The sequence below is a fragment of the Acipenser ruthenus genome, chromosome 4 (assembly GCF_902713425.1).
Source record: "Acipenser ruthenus chromosome 4, fAciRut3.2 maternal haplotype, whole genome shotgun sequence".
Taxonomy (NCBI): Eukaryota; Metazoa; Chordata; class Actinopteri; order Acipenseriformes; family Acipenseridae; genus Acipenser; species Acipenser ruthenus.
In genome coordinates, this window is record NC_081192.1 from 30055731 (window position 1) to 30079492 (window position 23762).

Below are 23762 nucleotides of genomic sequence, written 5' to 3' on the forward strand. Positions count from 1 at the left end.
TTCACATACACAGACAACAGTTAATCAAGAATAATCACACAGACTCAGGTATTCAAAGTTTAACGAATCAGAGTATATATTTACTCTTTTGACTTATTAACGCTTAAATGGATCAAGTGATCGCAGATCTACTTCGAATCCTAGCTCATAGACAGTCCAGGCAGTCTGGTGTCTTTGCAAACTAACAGCATTAATAATATATAAAGCAATATGTTTACATCACACACCTCAGGCAGTCTAAGGCACCCGTTTACACTAATTGCATGCAATATAACAATATCTCTAAAGCTAATAATAATCCTATCTTATAGCATCATGCTTCAATATAGGTGACATAGAAATTTATGATTATGCTTACCCTCCTGCAGAGAAGTATGTCTTAAAATATGTCTTAAAATATAAAACAGAACAAAGAAAGGACAGTCATCCAAACTCGAGGCAATGGGTCAACGCCAGCAGTCAGCTTTGCAGAGAGGTCTTCAAAAGATGGACCAGTTAAGTCTGTGTTACCAAACTCAACTGATAATTGTAATTTTGCTCCCATATTTATATGACTTGTTCTGTCCTTCGTGCGTCAGAAGACTTAATTAAATCTAAACATCTGTTCTGTTTAGACAGTTTTTATCTCTAAAATGAATAATATACTCTTGGTACCAGGCTACTCCTAAAACTAACCAGGCTTTTTCCTATTTTTCTAAGATAAGGATGTGTGCGGTCTTCTCTAAAACTAATAATTTATATTCTTGTACCATGGAGTTGATATTCTTGTACCATGGAGTTGCCTCTCACTTATTAAGATAAAAGGTTATAGGGGCCCTTGAATTGGAACACCTGTTATGTCAGTGAGTTCTGCCTTGGTTGTTAAAATATATTTTTCTGGTACCATAAGAATACTGGTCCTCTCACAAGAGGCGCAAAACAATTGCATCCTGAAAGTAGACAAATCAAAATCTAAAACAAAATGTCCAAAATGGTTTAATAGATCAATTAAAAAATATTCAGAGAAAAAGGCACTTTACAGAGCGTTTAAAATGGACCAAGAACAAAGTACACAGAAAGAGTACTTGGAACTGCAAACGCAAGTCAAAAAGGAAGTTAGAAAGGCCAAAAGAGAGATATAAATGAACATTGCTAAGGGGCTAAAACCAATTCCAAAAAGTTTTTCCAATATTATAACAGCAAAAGAACATTCAAGGAGGAAGTAAAATGTCTAAGATACAAATGGCAAAATCATAGATTAAGAGAATAAATAGCAAATTTATTAAATGATTACTTTTCACAAGTTATTATTATTATTATTTGTTTATTTAGCAGACACCTTTATCCAAGGCGACTTACAGAGACTAGGGTGTGTGAACTATGCATCAGTTGCAGAGTCACTTACAACTACGTCTCACCCGAAAGACGGAGGACAAGGAGGTTAAGTGACTTGCTCAGGGTCACACAATGAGTCAGTGGCTCAGGTGGGATTTGAACCGGGGACCTCTTCGTTACAAGCCCGTTTCTTTAACCACTGGACCACACAGCCTCCCTTTACAAAGGAGGATACGGATAACATGCCCCACATGTCGACCTGTTCCTATCCAGTTTTAAATACACCACCCACTCGATATATCGCGGGTGTCAGGGTCCAATACAAATCTGCTATATATCGAGGGTCGCAATATAGCGAGAGACCCATAGAAAAATAAATAGGCTAATAACAAATACTGTACAACCTGCTTTTTCTAATTTTTCGTATAAAAAGCAGCACACATACAGCAGAGGTTAATTGCTTCTCTTCAACTTAAGTCTCCAATTAATTTCATGAATCTTCCTCTCCTTTGTCAATTGCCCAAACCGCTGCATTGAAAGAATCCATTCCTAACATTAGGAGGCTTGTTGCTAGGGAGCTGACGTCACTGTCCTGTGACTTGCTTGTGCATTGCTTAAAAAACCGCTTTAATGGATTTAATTAGGATTTTTTGTAACTGATCTACACAAAATAGTCCATAATGTCGAAGTGGGGAAAAGAAATCTACATATTTTTCAGAATTATTTACAAATAAAAAACTGAAAAGTCTTGATTGCATAAGTATTCAGCCCCTTTGCTGTGACACCCCTAAATAAGCTCTGGTGCAACCAATTGCCTTCAGAAGTCACATAATTAGTTGAATGGAGTCCACCTGTGTGCAATTAAAGTGTCACATGATCTCAGATTAAATACACCTGTTTCTGGAAGGCCCCAGAGTTTGTTAGAGAGCATATCTAAACAAACAGCATCATGAAGACCAAGGAGCTATCAAAACAAGTCCGGGATAAAGTTCTGGAGAAGCACCAATCAGGGTTGGGTTATAAAAAAATATCCCAAACTTTGAACATCCCCCGGAGCACCGTTAAATCCATTATTAAAAAATGGAAAGAATATGGCACAACCGCGACTCTGCCTAGAGAAGGCCGTCCATCAAAACTCAGTGACCAGGTAAGGAGGGCATTAGTCAGAGAAGCAACCAAGAGGCCAATGGTAACTCTGAAGGAGCTGGAGAGATCCACAGCTGAGATGGGAGAAACCGTCCATGGGACAACTATAACCCGGACGCTCCACAAAGCTGGGCTTTATGGAAGAGTGACGAGAAGAAAGCCATTGCTGAAAAAAACCCATATCAAATCCCGTTTGGATTTTGCCAAAAGGCATGTGGGAGACACAGCAAACATGTGGAAAAAGCTTCTCTGGTCTGATGAGACCAAAATTGAACTTTTTGGCCTTAGCGCAAAACGCTATGTGTGGTGCAAAGCCAACACTGCTCATCACCCTGTGAACACCATCCCCACGGTGAAGCATGGTGGCGGCAGCATCATGTTATGGGGATGCTTTTCATCGGCAGGGACTGGGAAACTGGTCAGGATTGAGGGCAAGATTCATGGAGCCAAATACAGGGAAATTCTAGAGGAAAACCTGTTTCAGTCTGCAAGAGACCTGGGACTGGGGCAGAGGTTCACCTTCCAGCTGGACAATGACCCTAAACTGGAGTGGTTTAAAAACAAGAACCTGAATGTCTTAGAATGGCCCAGTCAAAGCCCAGACCTCAATCCGATTGAGAATCTCTGGCAAGACTTGAAAATTGCTGTTCACCAACGGTCCCCGTCCAACTTGACAGAGCTTGAGCAATTTTGCCAAGAAGAATGGGCAAAAATTGCAGGATCCAGATGTGCAAAGCTGGTAGAGACTTATCCAAAAAGACTCACAGCTGTAATTGCTGCCAAAGGTGCTTCTACCAAGTATTGACTCAGGGGGGTGAATACTTATGCAACCAACAAATGTCTTTTTTTTTGGTTTAATTAACTTTTGTGTCACAATAAAAAATATTTTGCACCTTCAAAGTGTTAAGTATGTTGTGTAAATCAAATGGTAAAAATCCCAATTAAATCCATTTTAATTCCAGGTTGTAACACTACAAAATGTGGAAAAGTCCAAGGGGGGTGAATACTTATGCAAGGCACTGTATATATATATATATATATATATATATATATATATATATATATAGGGTCCTATTGGTATCTCTAAAAGAACCTGATGGGGACAGTACATTCAGATGTGTGTTTGCTAGTTTGTGCTGTTCCAATCATTATGCTTACTTCCTCTTATTGCTAATAACTTTTATATAAAAATTACACAGTAGCAAGGGGTCATGCATACCATTCACTTGGCACTGGCATTGTGGAAAACCACAGAGCAATGAGACTTGAGCAAGGAGGGGGACACACTAAATGATGTGCAGCAAGATTTCAGGACTAGCACCAAGGATCAACGCCTATTAGTACAGCATTCGATGCCATCGCCCATTTTAAAGAGCAAAATGCCAAATTCTCTTAGGGGTACACACCTCCTTTAATTTGATCACATTTTTCCTTTGCAACAAAGTCAGTAATGAGGCAACTAGGAACTCTGTGTGAAATGCATCCCAATCTGCCCCTTTAAAGTGCAAAATTTGACTAAATTGTTACCAGAAAAGAAATACAAGCTCTATCTCAGCTATATCATGGGTGCCACCACCACAGGAACCAAGGGGGCCATGCCCCACTCCCACTTTTCCTACTGGGGGGACAACAGTATATGGTTTGGTCTCCCTACTTTTACTATGAGAAAATAAAGCTGCTTACATTTTTTTATGTCCTACCGCAATATATAGACCAAGGCTGGCCTGTGCCTTTGAAATACTTTACTGAGACCCAAGAACTGTAGGTTTTAAGCACGTTTGCACACTTTTATTATTTACATCGAATAAGCAAATAAACAAAACACAGAAACAAAACAAAAAGCCTAACTCCTCCAAGAAGCACTAACTAAACGTTGCAAAAGTCCTAAACTATAAGCCGAATAGCTAAGACGTTAACCGGTCACCGAAAACATTCTAGTTCTAACACACAAAAATGACCGTCAGCTTCCAGTTCTAGCGTGCTCTAATAGACTGTAGATACCCACTGGAATGTCTCAGCACCAACTGTGAATCCAATTTAAAATCAATCCGTGCAAGTTCTGCCTTTTGCTTTTTGATTTGCTGTATTTTTAAGCGTAGTTCACCTCTATTGGACAGTGAATACTAAACAAAGATACATTTGGTCCAAATTAATTTTATTTTCCACCAAAACCAGCCAATCAATACTTTGCATCGACAAAAGCAACCAATCCTGTACCTGCAGCTGCCGAGAGCCAGTCACCAGAGCCGTAACTAGGCATTTTAGCGCCTGGGACAGGCAATCATATTTGCCCCACTCCCCTCCCCCCCCCATTTTTTTTTTTGTTAGGTGTTAAAATTTGGGATGGTATATTTGTTCACGTTTAATAGTTTTGATTAACTTATTGTTATTTCAGAATCTCTCCTTTAATATGTTTGAAGGGAATAAGCCATAGCCTTCACACAGATTGCCAATACAGCCCTTGACCAGCATTTATACACCTGCCTGCCTAACTACAGCCAGGTGTTTCCTGGCTGTAATTACAAACCCCAGGCATTCTGGATGATGTAGTCCTGTATCACATCCCATAACTACATTTTTCCTCTCTCCTCCCCCTACTCTGTTACAATATACAGTATATAACTACATTTCTCTTTTTTTTTTGGCTGCTTAGCACTGTATCCTAACTCCTGGACCTTGGCCCAGGCCCCCACTTTTAGAAAGACTCTATGTTGTTGTTATGATGTCTTATGCAAATATTTGCCCCCAGATGCCAGGAACACATATGACTTATGTTTTTGTTGTAAGCACAGTTTGTTCCAATGGGTTCAACATTACCAGCAATAAAATCAACAACTTTGCCTTCAGTAGTTTTCAAGAGCTGTTGGTCAATTGGATCAGCTGGTGGTAATATCTATATGGGTAGAGGTAACATACAGTGCAGTATGATTGTGCTGGAATTATTACTAAAATATTAGAAGCTTGAATTGTATGTATCATTTTATTATTTTGTGAAAACTAGTAATATGTTGCAGGTAAAAAAACAGATAAGACAAACAAAAGAATAACATCATACCTCAATACATGTAAACACTTAGCACATTCTGGCATCAGTACTGTTCAGGTTATCAAGTTTGTTTGAAACAATGTTATCGTTTATTTGATGTACTTATTGGTCGCATTAGCTGCATACAATGTTGGTTGATTTAACAGAGGTATCGGGACAGTGATCTCTAAAAAGTGTTTTGTTCTTTTAGCTGATGAGAAATGCTAAAATTGGCCCCAAATCTATGTCTGCCATCACAGATAACGGAGGGCGCCAAAAAATGATTTTTTTTATCATTAACTGCTAAATACGGACACCATTTGCCTTAAAAAGGTTTAAATTGTCTATAAGTATGCATTCTGTGCAAGTGTACTGTACATGTCACTTCCCTCTTAAAATGTGTCAATTATTGAGATCCAGACTATTTAATATGAGACAAGAAACTGTATAGAAAATATATAGAATATGTGACAGGACATATGCCTAGCTGCATTTAGCAACCACAAAAAAAACAGTCAACAACAGTAATCAGTAATATTTAGTAATATATATATATATCCAGGTTATAGGAAAAATCCTGTCAGTAGTGGTGCCCTTGGGCTGGAGATGAGAACCACTGCTGTCAAGCTGTAGGTTGATTAGTGGAACTCCAGAGGATGCAAGGCTGAAGATGTAGGGCTATGTGCAGTGAACAGACATTGGATGGTGTTAGTTAATTGTGTTAATTATGTTTCATGCTGTGTAAAACATACATCAAAAACATACTTGTCACTCAATGTTATAAAACGTCTTTTTTGGCACAGGTCACACCTGGCTCACCAAATGCTAACCAGCAGAAGAAACGACGTGCTCCACCACCACCACGCACGCCTGTTCTGAGTACTAAAATGGAGGAAAAAGCTCCTGTAAGCAGTAACAAAATGGAAGAAGCAGAATCAGAAATCAGTAACAAAATGGAAGAGGCAGAGCCTGTGATGAATAATACTGCAGAGGAAACAGAATTGATGAGTAATTACAAAGTCGAGGAAACAGAAAACCACAGGCATAGCACCATGGGTAAGTGATGGGGTATTCACCTACTTATTATTATTTTGTTTATATTCTACACTGTTATAATGTTAAAAGACCTTTGTGTCAATTATTGGCATATTGTAATTGCATAATAATAGTTCTATATCCCTTCAGCGAAAGAATGAGGAGTGACCTTCAGGTACAGTGCTTGAAATAATGACGGAAGCACCCAAAAAAACAACATTCTGGCCTATTACATCATATAAGCCATAGGTGCAAGTTAGTGATGGGTTTAAGTTATAGGTGAACATATGCTATGTCTGGCAGTTATCAAAGTTTCCTTTATTTTCACTAAAGCGGCAACTTGTTTGAGACCAGCAGCCCAACAGTTTCAGCTTTCTGTTTTGAACACCACCAGAACAGAATCTTTCATATGGAAGCAAGTGAGACTTGCAGATGGGCTGCAGTTTACAATATTAAGTACCCTTCTTGTCCAAGAAAGTTTACAAAAGAACATGATACAAGGGGGCCATTCAGCCATATTAATTATACGGTTCCTAGTATTTGATATTATTGTACAGTATATTGATCCCAGAACTTAATCTAGTCAGTTCTACAAGAATCCCAATGACTCAGCAGCAACAGCATGGCTTGGTAACCCATTCTATATGGCCACCACTATCTCTGTAAAATAGTCTACTGGCTGACATCAGCTGGTATTAACTTTGTTGACTCCTTTTAGTTTAGGATTTCCCTTGAATTAGACTGTTTGCTGTTTGATGGACTCTGTCCAAAGCCACAATTGACTTTCTTTTATGCAGGGACCAGAAGTGAGTGCAGTATTGTAAGTGCATTCCCACTGATTTTTACAATTACAAAAACAACAGGCATAATATAGCTTGATCTTGAATTCTGTCAATAAACATACACATTGTTTTAGTAAGTATTTTTCCATTATGATATCAAGTGATGTATACTAATTAAACAAATCAGTAAAATATTTTTTAATTCTGGTTTAAATTTAGATATAAAGATTTCATGGGGCTCTGATTGAAGAGTGTAATCATTGCATTCAGAGTGCTACAGTTAGCTTAGTGACTGAAAATTAACTTGCAGATCAAGTTGTATCTTGCTTGTGGCTGAGTGTCCCGCCCCTTTGTTTTCCTGGTCCGGTGTTCCTGGAGGCGTTGTTTATCCCACGTCACGGACCAGAAACAGAAACCAAAACAAAGAATGGCGGTGCTATTTTATTAAATAATAAAACAAACACAGAATTTAAACAAACAACAAAACGGCGCATTGGCCAAACAACCAAGTAACGTGCTGGTTTTTAGCCAGCACGTCTCGCAATTGTTTTGGTTTTAGATCTCTCACAGCCTTACGTCTCTCCTCTGACACTCTCCTGCTTGCGCAGACAGCTGCAGGCTTTTATATTCTGGCCGAGGGGTTAACTAGCTATTAATTATCTTATTACCCCTCGGCCATAGTCTGCACGAGTTTAGTAAGGATGCGTGACTGTCAGCTAGTTAAATAATCAGTAGCTGATCAGTCACGCATTATCACAAGGTTTTTAAAATATAAAACAATAACAAATACGCAGCGCTTCGCCGTAATATAAAACATAAATCATAATATAAATAAATAAATAACAAACAAAGGGGCGGGACAGTCCGCCTCAGGGCTTTTCCTGTATCATCAAAATTTGGAAGAGTCTTCTGTTTTAATTACTGGTTCATCCAAAAGCTTGTTCATAGCAATATGCAGTCTGCCTGTTGACAGACGTGTGGTATTAATCTGTCAGCTAGCACTCACAGATTTTTTAATACTAGACAGTCTGCACTAACCACATACAAGTAGCAGCCTAATTGTAATTACATGCCATGTATTGTGCACGCTCAGTCCACACTACGCCAGGTGAAATAGCAAAACTCTTGGCATACAGTATACCTTACAAGTATGCTGGAGTGTTTAAACCATTTTCTTGTGCTTTTATTAATACAATTAATTGTAAAATGCTGAATGCACAATTGTTTTCAAATAATTACAGGCTCATTTAAACTATCTGATACATTTTTACAGAATTAACTAAAATAACATATATGTTGGCTGAAAAACCTTGGTAGATGTGACAAATAGACCATTGAAATGCTATGGCAGTTTCAAAGATTAAAATCCCAAACTTTTTTTCTGAACTAAAATAACTTGCAAGACAACTTTTATTTTCAGATATCTTCATGGCAGAAAACCCTAAGCATAATTTCTGGCTTCAGTTTCTAGACTGGCTTGCCTTTTCCTGGTACAATGCCATGGAAATAGATCAAATTCTGTTTTTTCAATTTTTTAAGTTCAGACCCACCCTAGGTGATATGGCATTTTTACATTAAATCCATACTAAGTTAAAAAAAAAAAAAAAAAGGAGTGTTCAGGGACCTGTACTGAACAACCATTTCCTGTCTTATGTAAATAATCATTTCCAGTAACACAATTTACAGGATCAGCACGTGAAAGTACTCTAGGCATGTGTAATCCAAATTGCAATAAACAGCTTTTATGTAGATTTTAATAATCAGATGAAGCAAAATAAGTATTACACATGGCGATAAAATCAACTGGCTACTTTAGGCTGATGAGAAATTGAAGAATTGACACTAAAATCTATGTCTGCCATCACAGATAATGGAGGGTGCCTGAAAATTATTTTTAGCATTAACTGCTAAATACAGACAACATTTTGACTCAGGAAGGTTTAAATTGTCTATAGTTTTGCAGTGTGCTTTGTCCTGGGGTTAGTTGTCCTAGCCCACATTAAGCAACAGATGGTAGCAAAAAAGGCTACATGTGCATTGAACAAACAACTCAGTTTTAGGGAACATATTTATCCATTCAAAACTTGATAACACTTCAGTTGAAGTATCTGTTATAATTGATTATAAACAATAGAAAAAAAAGCAATAGCAAAAGTGTATAATGATTATTATTTCTAATAATATTCTATAATTGTTAATAGCATAATTACAAACCTGTTTATAGATTGTTTATAATCACTTATAAAGGATAGCTAAACTAAAGTGTTTGGTCAGGAGAGCAACTAATAGGGAATGTCGAGGATCAGGAACTGCATTTACAGCCTCAACACTACAGACATAGTATCAACACTTTCAACATAATACACTTTTGATGCCACCAAGCAGCAATTCATAATGATGAATGTTGATAACTAGTGGTTCATGCAGCAGTTACCGCCACTTCTAGCAAGCCCACAAAGAGTTCTGATAGTGCAGTTTGCATTTTGCCATCATGCACTGTAGCAGTACCACACAGCTGTTTTATCTGTAGGGGGTCTATGTGGAAGGGGTTACCTTAGCACTTTCTAAGATAAAGATATCAATAAAGGTAATTGCTTTTTAAACCAAAGGCCTATTCAAATAATTTCCCACAGAGTCAGTGCTCTACTTAAGGACATATACAGCATTTAATAAGCAGTGGTGTTTTTTTACCCATCACTTCCTGCGCGCATTCTGAAGATGTCAAGACCTTATCTATGTGGCCCAATCTTTTCTCTTTACAGACAGTTTGTCAAGAAGCTGAATCTGTTCATTTCCTTTGTAAGCTAATGTGTTAAAGCAGCAGATGAACAAGCTAGACCTGCTTTTCAGATCTTACAAGACACTTCTGGAACCTGAGAAGCCAAAAGACATGGCGATTGTTTCACTCTGGGGGGGATATCTTAACACTAAAAGGACCGGAGGTATAGTTATACCTAGAGGCCACGCAGCAGTCTTTCAGACGGCTGTATTCAAAACACTGTAAATAGTATAACGAAAGGAGAAACAGTCGGATGTAATTCGTTTTTTTTTTATTGAGTACGTTACATAAACATCTGAACAACCGAAGCATATTATATATATATATATATGAACATTTATTTTAAAAATGAAAACAAGAATATGTAAATAAATAAACATCTGAACAGACATCGGTTTACAACATACATATTTATAAAACTGAAACGATAGCAATACATTTTTAACTTTTCAACAGCAATCAGTTTATTATCAGATGCGCAAAAGCAACTGAACAACGTGGATAAATAAACTTAGAAGAAAACATTTTACAAAAGAGCACAGCACAAGAAGTTATAAAAAAAAGTCTAATTTATTTTTCTTTTTTTCGACAAAATGGTATTCCTTTACCTTGAGTCTAAGGCTATTCACAATCAATACAGATAATGCGCTTCTCCATGCCGCCTTTCTTGCATAAAACTCCATGGTCTCTGGTATTTATTTTCACTAGTCCCGATGCTAATCGACTGACCAAAACAGCACAGCTGGCAAGCAGGCACCAGCCTTTGAAAAGGCTGATTGAAAAACAATAGACTGTCAGTCATTCACTCAGGCAGAGAGTAGAGACTAATCTAATTACAGGTAAACACATTGCGGACTGGTAAATAAAAATAATAAAGTAGAATACTGTTCTGTATAATCAAAATACAATTGTTTTCTGTGTGGCCGTCAATGTGACTGCTCCCAGGGCTTTTAGGTATAATGTAATATATCTCCTTTATTTCTGCACTCCCGTGTTTCATGCTTTGTGAGAATATTTAATACATAGGAACAGAAAGGTACATGAACGCACAGCCCCATATGTGTTACACGACTGGAGAAAATTACATTTTAAAGCCAAAAACCGCCAAAATGACTGCTGCGGGTCTTCGGGTGTTAAAGAACAAATAGCTACACTGGAAATTGATATACATTAATGTGAAAATGATTATCCTAAATAGTTCCATTTCATATGTGTTCACACAATCAAAACATTATCTCATCTAGCAATCTAAAATTCCCATTTTGCTTGAAGCAGCTTTCTCATTTTAATCCGCTTGTCACCTTTGCAATGGTCATCCTTCTGACAATGTGCCCTGCAGCAACAGTTCTTCAATATTTTCTCTCCTGTACGTTGGATAAAGGCTAAATATTCTCTGCTGAATAATTGTTATTTCTTGTCTAGCTGTTGATACGACTAATCATTCTTTCAAACCTTCTTCCAAAACATATCCATACCCTGATCCAGGTTGAATTCTGTAATGGTCACCCAGAGTATTATTTTAGTCTTTACTTTGCTTCCTTAGGTACAACTACAAAATATAACAACACAAGACACAGGTTTGCATTAGCGTTTAGTGTATTTGACATTATCTGTTTCCCTCCCTGGTTTGATGTTTTCACAAATAAAGAATCATTAGTAGTCACTGCATTAGATATGACAGTCAGATTCCCCTTGTACTGTATAAACTATAGATTTTCTATGTTTCTGTGGTAGTTGGCTCAAGTTCACTGCAGCCATTTTGAAGTCCTGATCTTGGCACAGTAGGAAAACACGTTGCATTGTTTATAATAACAGAGAGTTATGCTTGCTTTGCTTTTCCATCACCAGTCTGATGATAACAATCCACCCCTGAGTGAAACACTCATGCCCAACCTCTGTCTTGTGTAAGCTAGGATTTGATTGCATGAAGGATCTTGTTTAGAACAGAGATAAGGCCAGTGGATTGATAAGTCCTGCATTCTACCGTGAAGCATGTTCTTTGATCACAAGTACACCGCTATTTGCCAGTTCTTTGGGAAGTTGATCCTTTTTCGAGCCTTACATAACCAGGTCAGTCATCTGCTGCATGGTGTAGTCAAAGGATTTCAGGTGGGCACCTGTTATACCAATTTCCTCGAGTTCTGACCTTAGGTTTCTTTTATTCTGTGCCTGCTGCAAGGAGGCTGTAGAACATTTCCATTCATGTTTTTTTTTATTCTTAAGATCCCACCATCTCACATATTGTGTTGAGTTCACTCATTGCCCTGAGATAAAGATTGTGCATTTACTACAACCTTGGTCTACCTGTGCTACAAATATGATGGCACTGCCGTATTAGTCTGAATATCTGACATGTGTTACCATGTGCACCTACAGGGTTATGAGAAAAGGAGCATTGTCTACTGTATTGACCCGCAGTAAAGGAACTGTACAGCCTCATTCATCAAGGTCTTCTTCAAAATCTTTACTGCCCCCACAAGCAAATCCTCTCGATTGCCTTATTTATTTTAATATTTTTCTGCCCAAGTTGATGTGACCTTTGTATAATTTTGGCCTGTTTGTTTTCTATTTATTTATGTGTATTATTTTATTTAGGTGATCAAGGTGACCCAAAAGCAAAATTACTGAGCACTGATAAGATCCATTTTATCTGCATTTGCTTTGTCAACTTGGGGAGATAAACAAAAGTATGATGAGTCGGGAGATTAGAAATGTATGCTTGAGATTTCATAACCAAGCCTTTTTCCTTAGCTAATAACAAGCACATTAATCCCCTTTCTAGGTGCCTGGCGTCAAGTGCCAGTAAAGCCTCGAAGAGGCAATGTGCGTGATCCACCTCAGTTAGTGCTCCCACCTCCCCCACCATACCATCCTTGTCTAGACACAGACTTTATGGATCCACAAGTATTTCAACCAACTGATGTTGAACTTGCAAGCCAGATGGACTTGGCCCACCAATGTAGGTCGTGGAAATCATCTCAACAATCATCTGCTGTACACTTGCTTCTACAGATTCAGTTCTGCACTTTTTCACACTTTCTTTTTCAGTTTTACTTATGTCACTGTGTATTTTTAATATGATCAATCTGTCATTTGATTCAGGGTTACTGTGTTTATCTTCCTGACTGGGTGAGGGGGGATTCACGTAGTCACTTTCCTGCAAACATTCATACCTTATCAACTAATCTTGGGTGTTCTCTTCTTTCGCTATATAACTAACAATCTGCTATGTGGATAAATAACAGAGTTCATCTCAGTAGAGCACAATAGTGAGTCATGTTTTGCTAAATCTATGATATTAGGCCTATAGCCTGCATAATACAACAACAATACTTGTCCATAATATAATTGGTGTAAATGTAGGTCAGATAAAAATATATATAAAATCTGGAGTTCAAAGGTTTTAGTACATCTAAGGTTTGTTCATCTGTAAAAAAAAAAAAAAAAAAGAAGAAAACTTAATATGTTGAGTTGTAAAATTGAAATGGAATGCTAAAAAAACTAAATATAGTGAAAAATTGAGACTTTTGAGTAGATACATTTTAGTAAAGAAACCTGAATGCCTTTTTGGTGTGTGTGCGTAAGTATTACATATCATTCTTTTTGATGACAGCATGTCGACAATTAAAGAACAGATGATAATTGTTCTTTTAACATTAATTCAGTATGTGTTTCACTGACAATCTTATTACTGTACATGCATACATTTTAATTCCCAACCCTTTCATATAGCGTTACCACTTTTGTTATTTTGGGATTTCTGCATAATGATTGTGGATTCATTGAATGATTACTCTGTATCCGGCTCTGAATTCATGCTGGACATCCACTTCAGACAAACATTTCCAAACCTTTATGTTTTGCTGTTCTAAACTTTCCTTTCCTTCTTTCCACCAGTTTACTGTTGTGCCCCTTTTCCTCACCGTGTCAATCGCCTCTGAAAGACCTTGCTTCTGTGTTTGACATGCAGTACTATCACTGTTTCCCGTCAGCTTCTGTCAGCCTTCATCCTCTTCATCCCTTCCTTTTGATGGACCTTTGCTTTCTGCTGAAAACCTCTTTCCCTCTCTTCAAACTTTCAAACCCCCAAACCCCCACATCAGGATGTGAATCTCAAATCTGTCATCAAGCTTGTCTTCCAACATGTTTATCAAGGAATGTGTGGTGCTTTCTAGATGTTTACATTATACAGGCCTGGCATAAAGTCACTTGGCTTGGGGTATATCCACACGTGCTGTAGCTTATCTAGCTGATGTAGAGTGCTGAGTTCTGGGTCAGAATAAGCCATAGATATACATTAACCAGTTAAAAATGGGTCATGTGTATATCACATGGTTAATAATCTACGAGCACCTGTGAAGCTACGTCTGATTTAGGTCTACTGATACTGGCTTCAAAAATGTTATTCCTTCATGTTCCAAATGGCTTTTTTTACATAAGCCAAGGCATGTGTGGATATACCATAAGCGGCTTCATGCCAGCCCTGCATTTCATGGATTTTAGAAACATTTTGTAAATAGGTTCGATTTGTACAGTATACTACTTGCACTACATATTTTACACTGCCTTCAGCAAATTATTAACAAGACCTGACACATTTTTAGGAAATGTTTGAACCAGTGAAAGTGGAAGGTGATGTGACTGGATTTGTAAGAAAGGAGCTGGAAATGGAATATGGATGCTGAGCTGAAGAGATATTGACTGGATTGTTGTTAATGTTTATGAGAAGGCTCTGAAATGAAGGGAACCAGGGTGTGAGGACAAATAAATCTGAGATACCTGGTTTAACAATGTTAGTAAATGGCAGAAGAAAGGAGCTTAAAAAACGTTCTGTTTTAATTATTGTTTTACGCATATCATAGAAGGAATGAGGTCATTAACTTTTGCATGTTTGTGCCTTATTTATGCTCCCTATTCATCCTAAAACTTTAATCAGTAAACATTGGTTATAGGGTGTTGTGTAAATGTGTGGTCCTCAAATGTTACAAAAAATACTGTAATTTTAAAATTGCAAATGTAAAAGTTAGACCTTTTAAATCCAGTCTCATTTTATAACAAGCAATTTTATTGAAAGACATAGGGCTGTTTATAGCCAATTGACTTCTATAGTCTCTGCTGTAAGGAAGATGTCTAATCATCCATCATTTTAATTTATGTAAAGCATTTTGCATAAGGTTTTTTTTTTTTTCATGCTAGTGATTGTTGATGGTTAAATAAAAAGTGTCACTCAATACAGCCACAGGTTTTAATTAACATTTTTTTCCAGTGCAAAAAAGTCCCCTTTTTTTAGATACCTAGCACTAGGTTTACTAAGCTATTGCTCCAGTATGAAGTGTAAAACTTTAGTGAGAAACAGACGAGTACAGTAGCTCTTAAAAAAACATTTGAGTTGTTTATTTTTTTTATTTGAAACATTTGCAGTGTTTTAATCAATTTTTTTACAGTGGCCCTGAAGTGCAAAACACAAGCAAATAAGATAGCGAAATACAAAAAGTTATCAATTTACAAATTAAAATGTATTGACTTAAAAACTAAATGTTACAAATAAAAAGTTAGCGACATTCAAACAAAAAGATAGCGACATACAAACAAAAAGATAGCGACATACAAACAAAAAGATAGCGACATACAAACAAAAAGATAGTGACATACAAACAAAACGATAGCGACAATCAAATCAAAAGGTAGCGTCATGCAAATAAAAAGATAGCAACTTCCTAACAAATTCCAAAACAGAAGGAACTTTGAAAACGGAAACGGAACACTCAGGTGGGCAGGTGCTACATAGTGGAGGGAAACCACCCACAGATCTGCAATTGGAGGAGCATTCCCTCAGCTGCTGTGGTCCTGGACAGCAAAGTCTAAATATTTTTGGACTAAACAGTTTTACACTCGCAACACCATTTCACCTTTGCTACTGTACAGCTTCTGTATTCTAATTTTCTGTTTATAAAAAGAAAAAAAAAATGTATTAAAAAAACACATACCAAGGACTGCAAAGACACTTTCCGTTTTGGAATCTGTGTGCATGTCTAACATTTTATTCGCATGGGTTTTTACTTCTGGGCCACCGTCATTTTGTATATAGTTGTGCAAACTTTCAACTTGAGTAAAGAAAATATCTTGCACACTGTGTTTTCCACATTGTCATGGTGATTATTTTCATAATGTCTTAATGAAAATGTAGTGTGCTTAATGCAAACGTTTATTTAATACTGACTGCCACGAATGCCTAAATGTTTTCAGGTCAATAACAAAATAAACAGAATGGACTTCTTTATACAACATTTTCTGAAGTAGTTTAAATTTGTAGATATTTTTAAACAAAGAAAACTGTCAGTTTACTGATGTGAGATATCATTTATACTGTATAAAATGAACTTAATTACATACCTGATAAATTAGAACATGCCAAGAGCATTTTACTTCATATTTTTGACAATACATTTAACAAACATTTACAGTACTGGTTTCCAGTATATATAACGGGCAGTGTTGTGTGAAATGTGCCATCACATATTTTGTCTCCTATCGGTGAGATGAGATGAGGTTAAAAGTTTTTGTGGTGTGCAGGATCGCCGGTTTGCGCCCAGCCTCTGCCTTGTTACATATACATACTGTAGCATTTGAGACATGAAAACACAAGCCATCAATACCAGTGCATCTAAAATCATATCCAGTGAGAAGAAAAGCTGCCCAACAATATATCAATCTATACACGTTTTTCTTTCTTTTGCAGTAGTGGCAGCAGGGAAGTTTTTAGTGCAGGGTTATGAGATGCAAAGCCCCAAAGTATATTTGGTCAAATATGGCCCCATAAATAATATGATATAATTTAATAAACGTGTTCTATTTTGGGTTTGAGTAGAAATCAGACCTAACGAGTAAGTTCATTATTTCCAAGCTCCCACCCTGCTTGGTTTCTGTACGGACGAGCTAGCATTTGTCTTTCCATGTGAACATTGCAGCAGCTGGCATAGTTTTTATTTATTGATATCACAACATTGAATTAGGACAACAGTAAAAGGGCATCTATAATAAGACTCAAAATTAAATACGTAGTTATAATAATCTATGGTCTCTTCATGGAAAAGCTTGGTTGTTATATGTTCCCAAGGGAGGCAGCTTAAAGCTGACAATTATCTCCTACAATCTGGTTGTTAAACCGAGTCAGATCTATGTTCCATCTGTTTGCAGCCCTTCCCAGCTATAGTTCAGCAATTCCAACATGTCAATCTAACCAGTGCAACACATTGAATTGCTTTAACTGAGGGAGGAATGGAAATAGAAATCTGAATGAATTTATTTCTAGCAATCTAAAATAGTTTAAATAGTTTTGATATATAGGGCCTCGTTTGCAAAGCATTTACCGTACACAAAACATGATTACCGTGCGCAGTTCTGTTCCCATCCTATTTATTATTCCCATTTCCATGCAGAAAACAAGGATTTAGCGGCTGTAAAATGAAAGGGGCGGAATAGCGCTGTCGCCTCATTTACATTGAATTAATGATGTTTACGTATGCAAAGCAGCATGTTAAACACAAAGAGCTGCCATACATTCATGAGCTATTCACGAAGGTCTGACAAGGATTTTGCGCTGGCAAAAATGACCCAAAAAAACTGAATGCTGCATAGGCAGCAAAAGCTCTGTACCGATTGGAAATGGCAGATACAGTAGTTACTAAAATTGTAACATTGTGTCAAACTGTTGAATTGAGTTCAAATTCTGCTACCTATTTATACAGTTTGTTATTCATATATATATATATATATATATATATATATTGTGGCAGGATGGCTCGCAGTGGTGAGGTGTGGTGACGTCACGGACCAGGAAGTAACTGAACCAAAACAAAGAATGGGCTGGTGAAACTTAACGCAACGGTGTTCAGCTGATTTTATTAATAAGCAAAACAAAAGATTTAAACAATAACAAAACACAAAACAAAAAACAAAAAGGCGCGTTGGCCAAAAAAATAAACAGCAACAAGTATATATTAAATATAGCAATTGTTTTTGCTCGCTCTCCCGTGTTCTCCCGTACTCTCCTCTGTACACTCACTCCCCGCAGCACGGACAGCTGCAGGTTCTTATACTCTAGCCGAGGGGTTAACTAGCTGTTAATTATCTTATTACCCCTTGGCCACAGTCTGCACGCATTTGGTAAGGATGCGTGACTGTCAGCTAGTTAAATAATCAGTAGCTGATCAGCCACGCATCCTCACGGGTTTTTAAATATAAAAAACAATAACAAAAGACGCAGCGCTTTTATCCGCGCCGCAAACAAATACAAATAATAATAAATAAATACATAGGGGCGGGACACTCCGCCACATATATATATATATATATATATATATATTAATAATAAATATGAGGGCATATTAAACTAACATGAATGCGTTTGTACACATTACATTATGTACAAATATAGATATATGTACAATAGGCTTAAACAGTACAGTAGTAAAATCAAATGAATAGCAGGCTTTTTTTGTTTGTTTATCATACATGCAATACAGTACAAAACAAGCTATTATTTATTTATTTATTTATTTATTAATTTTATTTCTAAGCTGACACCTTTATCCAGGGTGACTTACAATTGTTACAAAATATCACAATACAAAGTATCACAATACAAAGTATCACATTACAAAATATCACATTGTAAAGTATCACATTTCAGAATATCACATTACAGAATATCACCATGCTGATGCTTTGTAGGCTTCATATTGTTGTAGGACATGTAGATAATAAAATATTTTTTTAAATTGAAACAAAATTTAAACATCTTTTCTTTTATCTCATATTTTTACCCCTACAGCCACCAGTTAGTAAGTTCCTTCACCTCTGTCAATAGAATAAATACAGTGCACAACTTCAGACCTGTTGCCATCCCACAATCTGTATGCTAATTAGAATTTTTCTGAGCAGTATTTTTGCTTCTAATTAGTTAGTAAATAGGGCGTGACACTGGGAAATACCATGCGCCATCATCTCAATTTTCTTCCTGCAATTCTGGCCAAATTTCCACTGCTTAGTAAATGAGGCCCATAGTATTTTATATAATGGATGAGTTTTGTTATGATCTGCACCCAAAACACATTCAGATATTTCTATTTAATTAAACTCCTTCTTCTATTCAAAGCTCAAACTGTATACAGCAGTGTGCAACAGTCCCAAATAAAAGAAACGCATTTACATAAATATATCATTTATTTACAGAATTGTTTAATAAACTGTATATTTTCATAACCAGTTGAAAACGTTTGATTGTATGCTAAGACCACATGTGCACATATCTTGCAAAATTATTATAATTTTCTTTTCGGCGTGTAAGAAAATACATTTTTAAGACTGAATTGAATGCTTGACTGAATTTTCCATTGGCATGTATGTATGTAAAATGGGTTTCATAGATAAAGAGACAGTGATACTGTGAATGTAAGGCTTGTACAGCACACACCCTTCATAACAAAGGAAGAAAAGTATTGTAGTCGGAGAGAAGCTAAGTAATGGTTGGCCGCACTTTATAGAACTCAGAATATGGGTTATGGTTAAAGTGGTGTTGGGTGATTTTTTGAGGTCCCATGAGTGATGCATTCTCTGTATTCTAACAACTCTTATAACAGTTTACCCCAGTAAATTTGTATGGTCCTAAGTTTTAGCTATGGCATTTAAACCAGTTTACCAAAGTGCTGTGCTTCACAATGCTTAACTATGATTTACCATGCTTTCACAATGCTTTATTACACTTAGTTATGTTTTTACTATGGTAAACCCTTTTAATGGAAGGAAAGCTTTCCTGCGTAGAAATCCTCCCTGATTGCCAGTGCTAAATTTTGGAGAAAATGAAACAATCAAAGATGCCTTGGGCTTCTTTGTTTAAATTGGGCTACACACATTTATGACTTGCTAGATAGCAGAATAAAATTAGCAATGTAAAAAAAAGTAAAAATAAGTTTTCAAGATCACATAGGTTCCTTCTTTTAGTTAATAAAAGTGGATCTGAGGATAAGTTAAGAATATCTTGGTACTATTTCGTCCAAAAAAGTTGAAACACACTGAAAAGATGAAAATCATAATTTGATAAATATTAAACTGTTTTTGATTAAATTAAGTTATTTGATTTCAACTATGGATTAAAATAGTTCCAGTAGCATAGAGCCACATCATTTCCATCCATCTCTGTCCTTTCCTGCTGTTTCATGATCTCTGCATGTACTGTATATTATTTGTTTTAACATCTTATTTTAGTTTCTTGAATTTCATTAAATGTATTTCAGCTTTGTTGGAAACTGTGCTGAATTTCAAGATATATTCAAGTAATAGCACTTCATTTTTAGTTTGAGCTAAAACATTTAGTGTCAGATTAATTGTAAAAAAAATAATTTATATTTGTGATAATTTATATTATCAGCTTCACTGGTTATTTCCCAATAAATTGATCAGTAATAGAGCTATATAAATAAAATAGCTTTAGTGTTTATGCTCTATCACCCATACCTAATCACCTACTGTATTAATGAACGTATTATGTACACTGAGACCTTGAAAATATAAGAATATTTATCATTATAATAATAGTACTAGCTTGAAGAAAATCCAAAGTCTTCATCCAAAGTCTCTAGTTCTGTTTTAGTTTTTTATTGTACAAGCACTGCACATATCTGGGGATCACGTCAAACTCTCATTTTATACTTAAAAGGGAAGGGAATGCTAAATTACTTTGAATCTTCAATAATTCAAACTGCATTACAGTTCAATTCATTACATATATTAAGAACAAAATTGATAGCCATCATGCCTATGAATTCTACAGTACTGGAATATAAACATTAAAACAAATGAAAATTGCACATTTTCCAGCCAATTGCTGTTTTGCATGTGTGCCTAATGTAAAATACCTATAGGGTAACCTGCCTGTTATTTAACCTAATGTAACTGGAGTCTTCTTTACGTGTATGTTCAGCTTGGCTGAGATCTGTGCAGGATAGCCATTTAGAACAAAAGAATGAAATGGAATCACAAGGGCTGCAAGAATTGGAGACAGTGTCCATGGCGAGCAGTGGAAGCTTTCCTGACAATACCTGTGCTGCCTCAGAGAGTACCACTGAGGACTCAGGCATCGTCAGCTCACCTTCAGACATCGCGCATCCCCCCTCTCCTGATAGCAGTCTGAGAATGGGACGACAGCTGTCCCTGGATCAGTGCTCCAGTGAAGCAGATGTGCCATGTCACACAGATGTCTGCTCAGCCGCATCCCAGGATTTCTCCAGTGACAGTGAAGAAGGTAGCACTGCATGGACTTCAAGAAGCAGGTACTTTGTCTTATCACGCAAAAACCTCTTCTGTCAGAAATGTCAGCGTTTTCCCCCAATCAAGTTTATAGAATGCTAAAGGTCATGCTCATGTATTTATTCTAATATTTATCTGCACCACTTGTGAATTAACTTGATAACCCACCCTCTATGATGAATTAAAAATAAATTATACTGAGAAGTGGGAATGAAATTACCTAAAACATATTATTGCTTAAAGAAATAGAAGAGTCTGGGTCAGCCCGACATATCATATCAGTACTTTTTAACTAACCTGTACCTCTAAACAGTGAAATCTATATTGAAAAATACATGTTTGCCTACTTGACTAGGATATTTCTTTAATGTTGTTCACTAAAGTGCCCAAGTTTAAATCCCAACAATGGCGCTAGTTTCACGATTGTCATTTCTTCAATGTTTTATACATCATTGTTTTCATAATGTCTTCCTCTAGACAGAACAGTGGCATGTGTCTCGGAGAGAGCAGACGGGGCATTGATCTTGATCAGTATGATGAAGACCTGTACATCACAACTCAGCTGCACCAGACTCTGGCAGATCTGGAGGCTGGTTTAGCAGGTTTGAAATAATCCTTAGACAATGGGCTGTATCCTGATCACAGTGCAAATGCTTGCCCCCGATTCTGTGGCGCAAAAATGGAGTGGAGACGTAAAAGAAACTCACTGTACTGAAATGGTATTCTGAAGACATGTCCTGCACCGTCATATAGCACATGCCCCATCGCCACATGTCGGCATAAATTTTGGGGTGTGGTATCATTAACATATTTGCAGAAGCGATTCTGATCACAGCGCAATGGGGTCCCAAATAGACAATTGAGCACAACGTTAAGACCCGCTGAAACCAGATTTATTTAGAGGCGCAATCAGGAACTTTAAGAATTGAACACACTATAAAAAGCAAAGTAGTCCTAAGTAGCAACTGCATGCGCTTGGACTGACATAGAACAAGGAAATCAAAGAAAGAAAAGTAAAAGAAAAGAAAAAAAGAAAAAATGACAAAACGCAATAAACTAACAATATTATTTGTAAATTAATAATAAACAAATATATGAATTAAAAAAAAATGCTATTTTGCAGATGCAATGGAGTACTACATTTATTTTCATGAGGACTGTAGCAATTTATTTTCATGGCAATTATTACAAATGAAAAAATGTACATATAGTATATGGAGAGTAGCATAACAGGAGCATCACTTCTGTATCTGTATGTGTATGTCTGTCCTTTCTTTCCCTGGTTGTTGCTAATGCTCTGTGTGCGTGTGTGTGTGTGTGTGTATCATGTGTAACTTTAAATGAGGTAAACTTAACACAATGTATTTGCTTTGTTTCCGTGATTGAAATAAGTTACTACTATCGGCAGACCTGAAACAAGATAACGGTTTTTCTGCCTGGATAATGTATGAGCTTAACTAGTTTGAAACATTATAATGAATTAGAAAATGGATCAGAGATTTCCTTTAACCTGATTGGTTAATATGAGGGCTGAATGAAGGATGAAGGACCTTGAATGTTGTCTTTCAAACTATGTTTAATCACTGTTCCAAATCAATCTGCCCGAAAATATGAAAATACAATATTCATGTATTTTACCTTTTGCCTGCTTGTTGAAAGAAAATCTCTGTTCTTGTAGTGCACACACCCTCTGAATGTTGTCTGTCAATGTAAAATATTCTGCTTCCTCGCTGTCCTATCTATTTATTTAAATTTAGTATAGCAAATAAAGATAAAAAAATAAAATAATTGAGAAAGCGTTTGCTGTCTACAGTAACTATAGGAGGCGCTGACGGTTGGGCTCTGGGAAATATTCCATGAGAATTAAAGCCCTGATTATATTGAAACTCTAGTACATTACAAGCTCAGAGGGAACGTGATGCTGCACTTCATGTCCCCGCTAGAAAATGAATCAGCTGCTGCTACTGGTGGACAGGTCAGGGAGGTCAATGGCATGAAATAATGTACCTTGTATAATTATTATAAAGTAGCTGAAGCACCCGGCATTGCCCGGGGAAATTTAATATTTCAATATTTCATGCATGACAAATTGGGGAACGGTAGCCTCATGGTTTCCTATAAGTTACTGATCTTGGGTGTCGCACAATGCGCTCAGACCACTTTGCCTTTTTTTAACTTTATTTATTTTTTGGTTTTTGCCATTTTTAATTTTTTTAAAATTTTTGTTCTTTTTATTTATTTTTTGGTTTTGTGGGTTTCTTTAATTTGAGATACATGGCTACTGTAGTGCTGGGGTTACTAAATAAAGTACACAGGGGGGTCCAAATTTTGGATCCAAACATAGCCCTCGACCTTCCCCTGGATGAAAGGTTTG

The 23762-nt window shown here is 36.6% G+C and overlaps 1 protein-coding gene across 6 annotated transcripts in view; it reads left to right on the forward strand.

Annotated features, from left to right (window-relative positions):
- The window catches only part of LOC117400282 (protein cordon-bleu-like), a 112748-nt gene that overhangs the window by 77679 nt on the left and 11307 nt on the right, over window positions 1–23762 (forward strand). For 5 of the 6 annotated variants that reach the window (XM_034920487.2, XM_059022286.1, XM_034920497.2 and 2 more), the window contains 4 exons: window positions 6289–6541; window positions 12864–13040; window positions 21063–21411; window positions 21866–21990. In XM_034920487.2, the coding sequence (XP_034776378.2) occupies window positions 6289–6541; window positions 12864–13040; window positions 21063–21411; window positions 21866–21990 (904 nt within the window). The remainder of the gene's footprint in view (window positions 1–6288; window positions 6542–12863; window positions 13041–21062; window positions 21412–21865; window positions 21991–23762) is intronic. The other variant, XM_034920510.2, reaches the window with a different exon arrangement.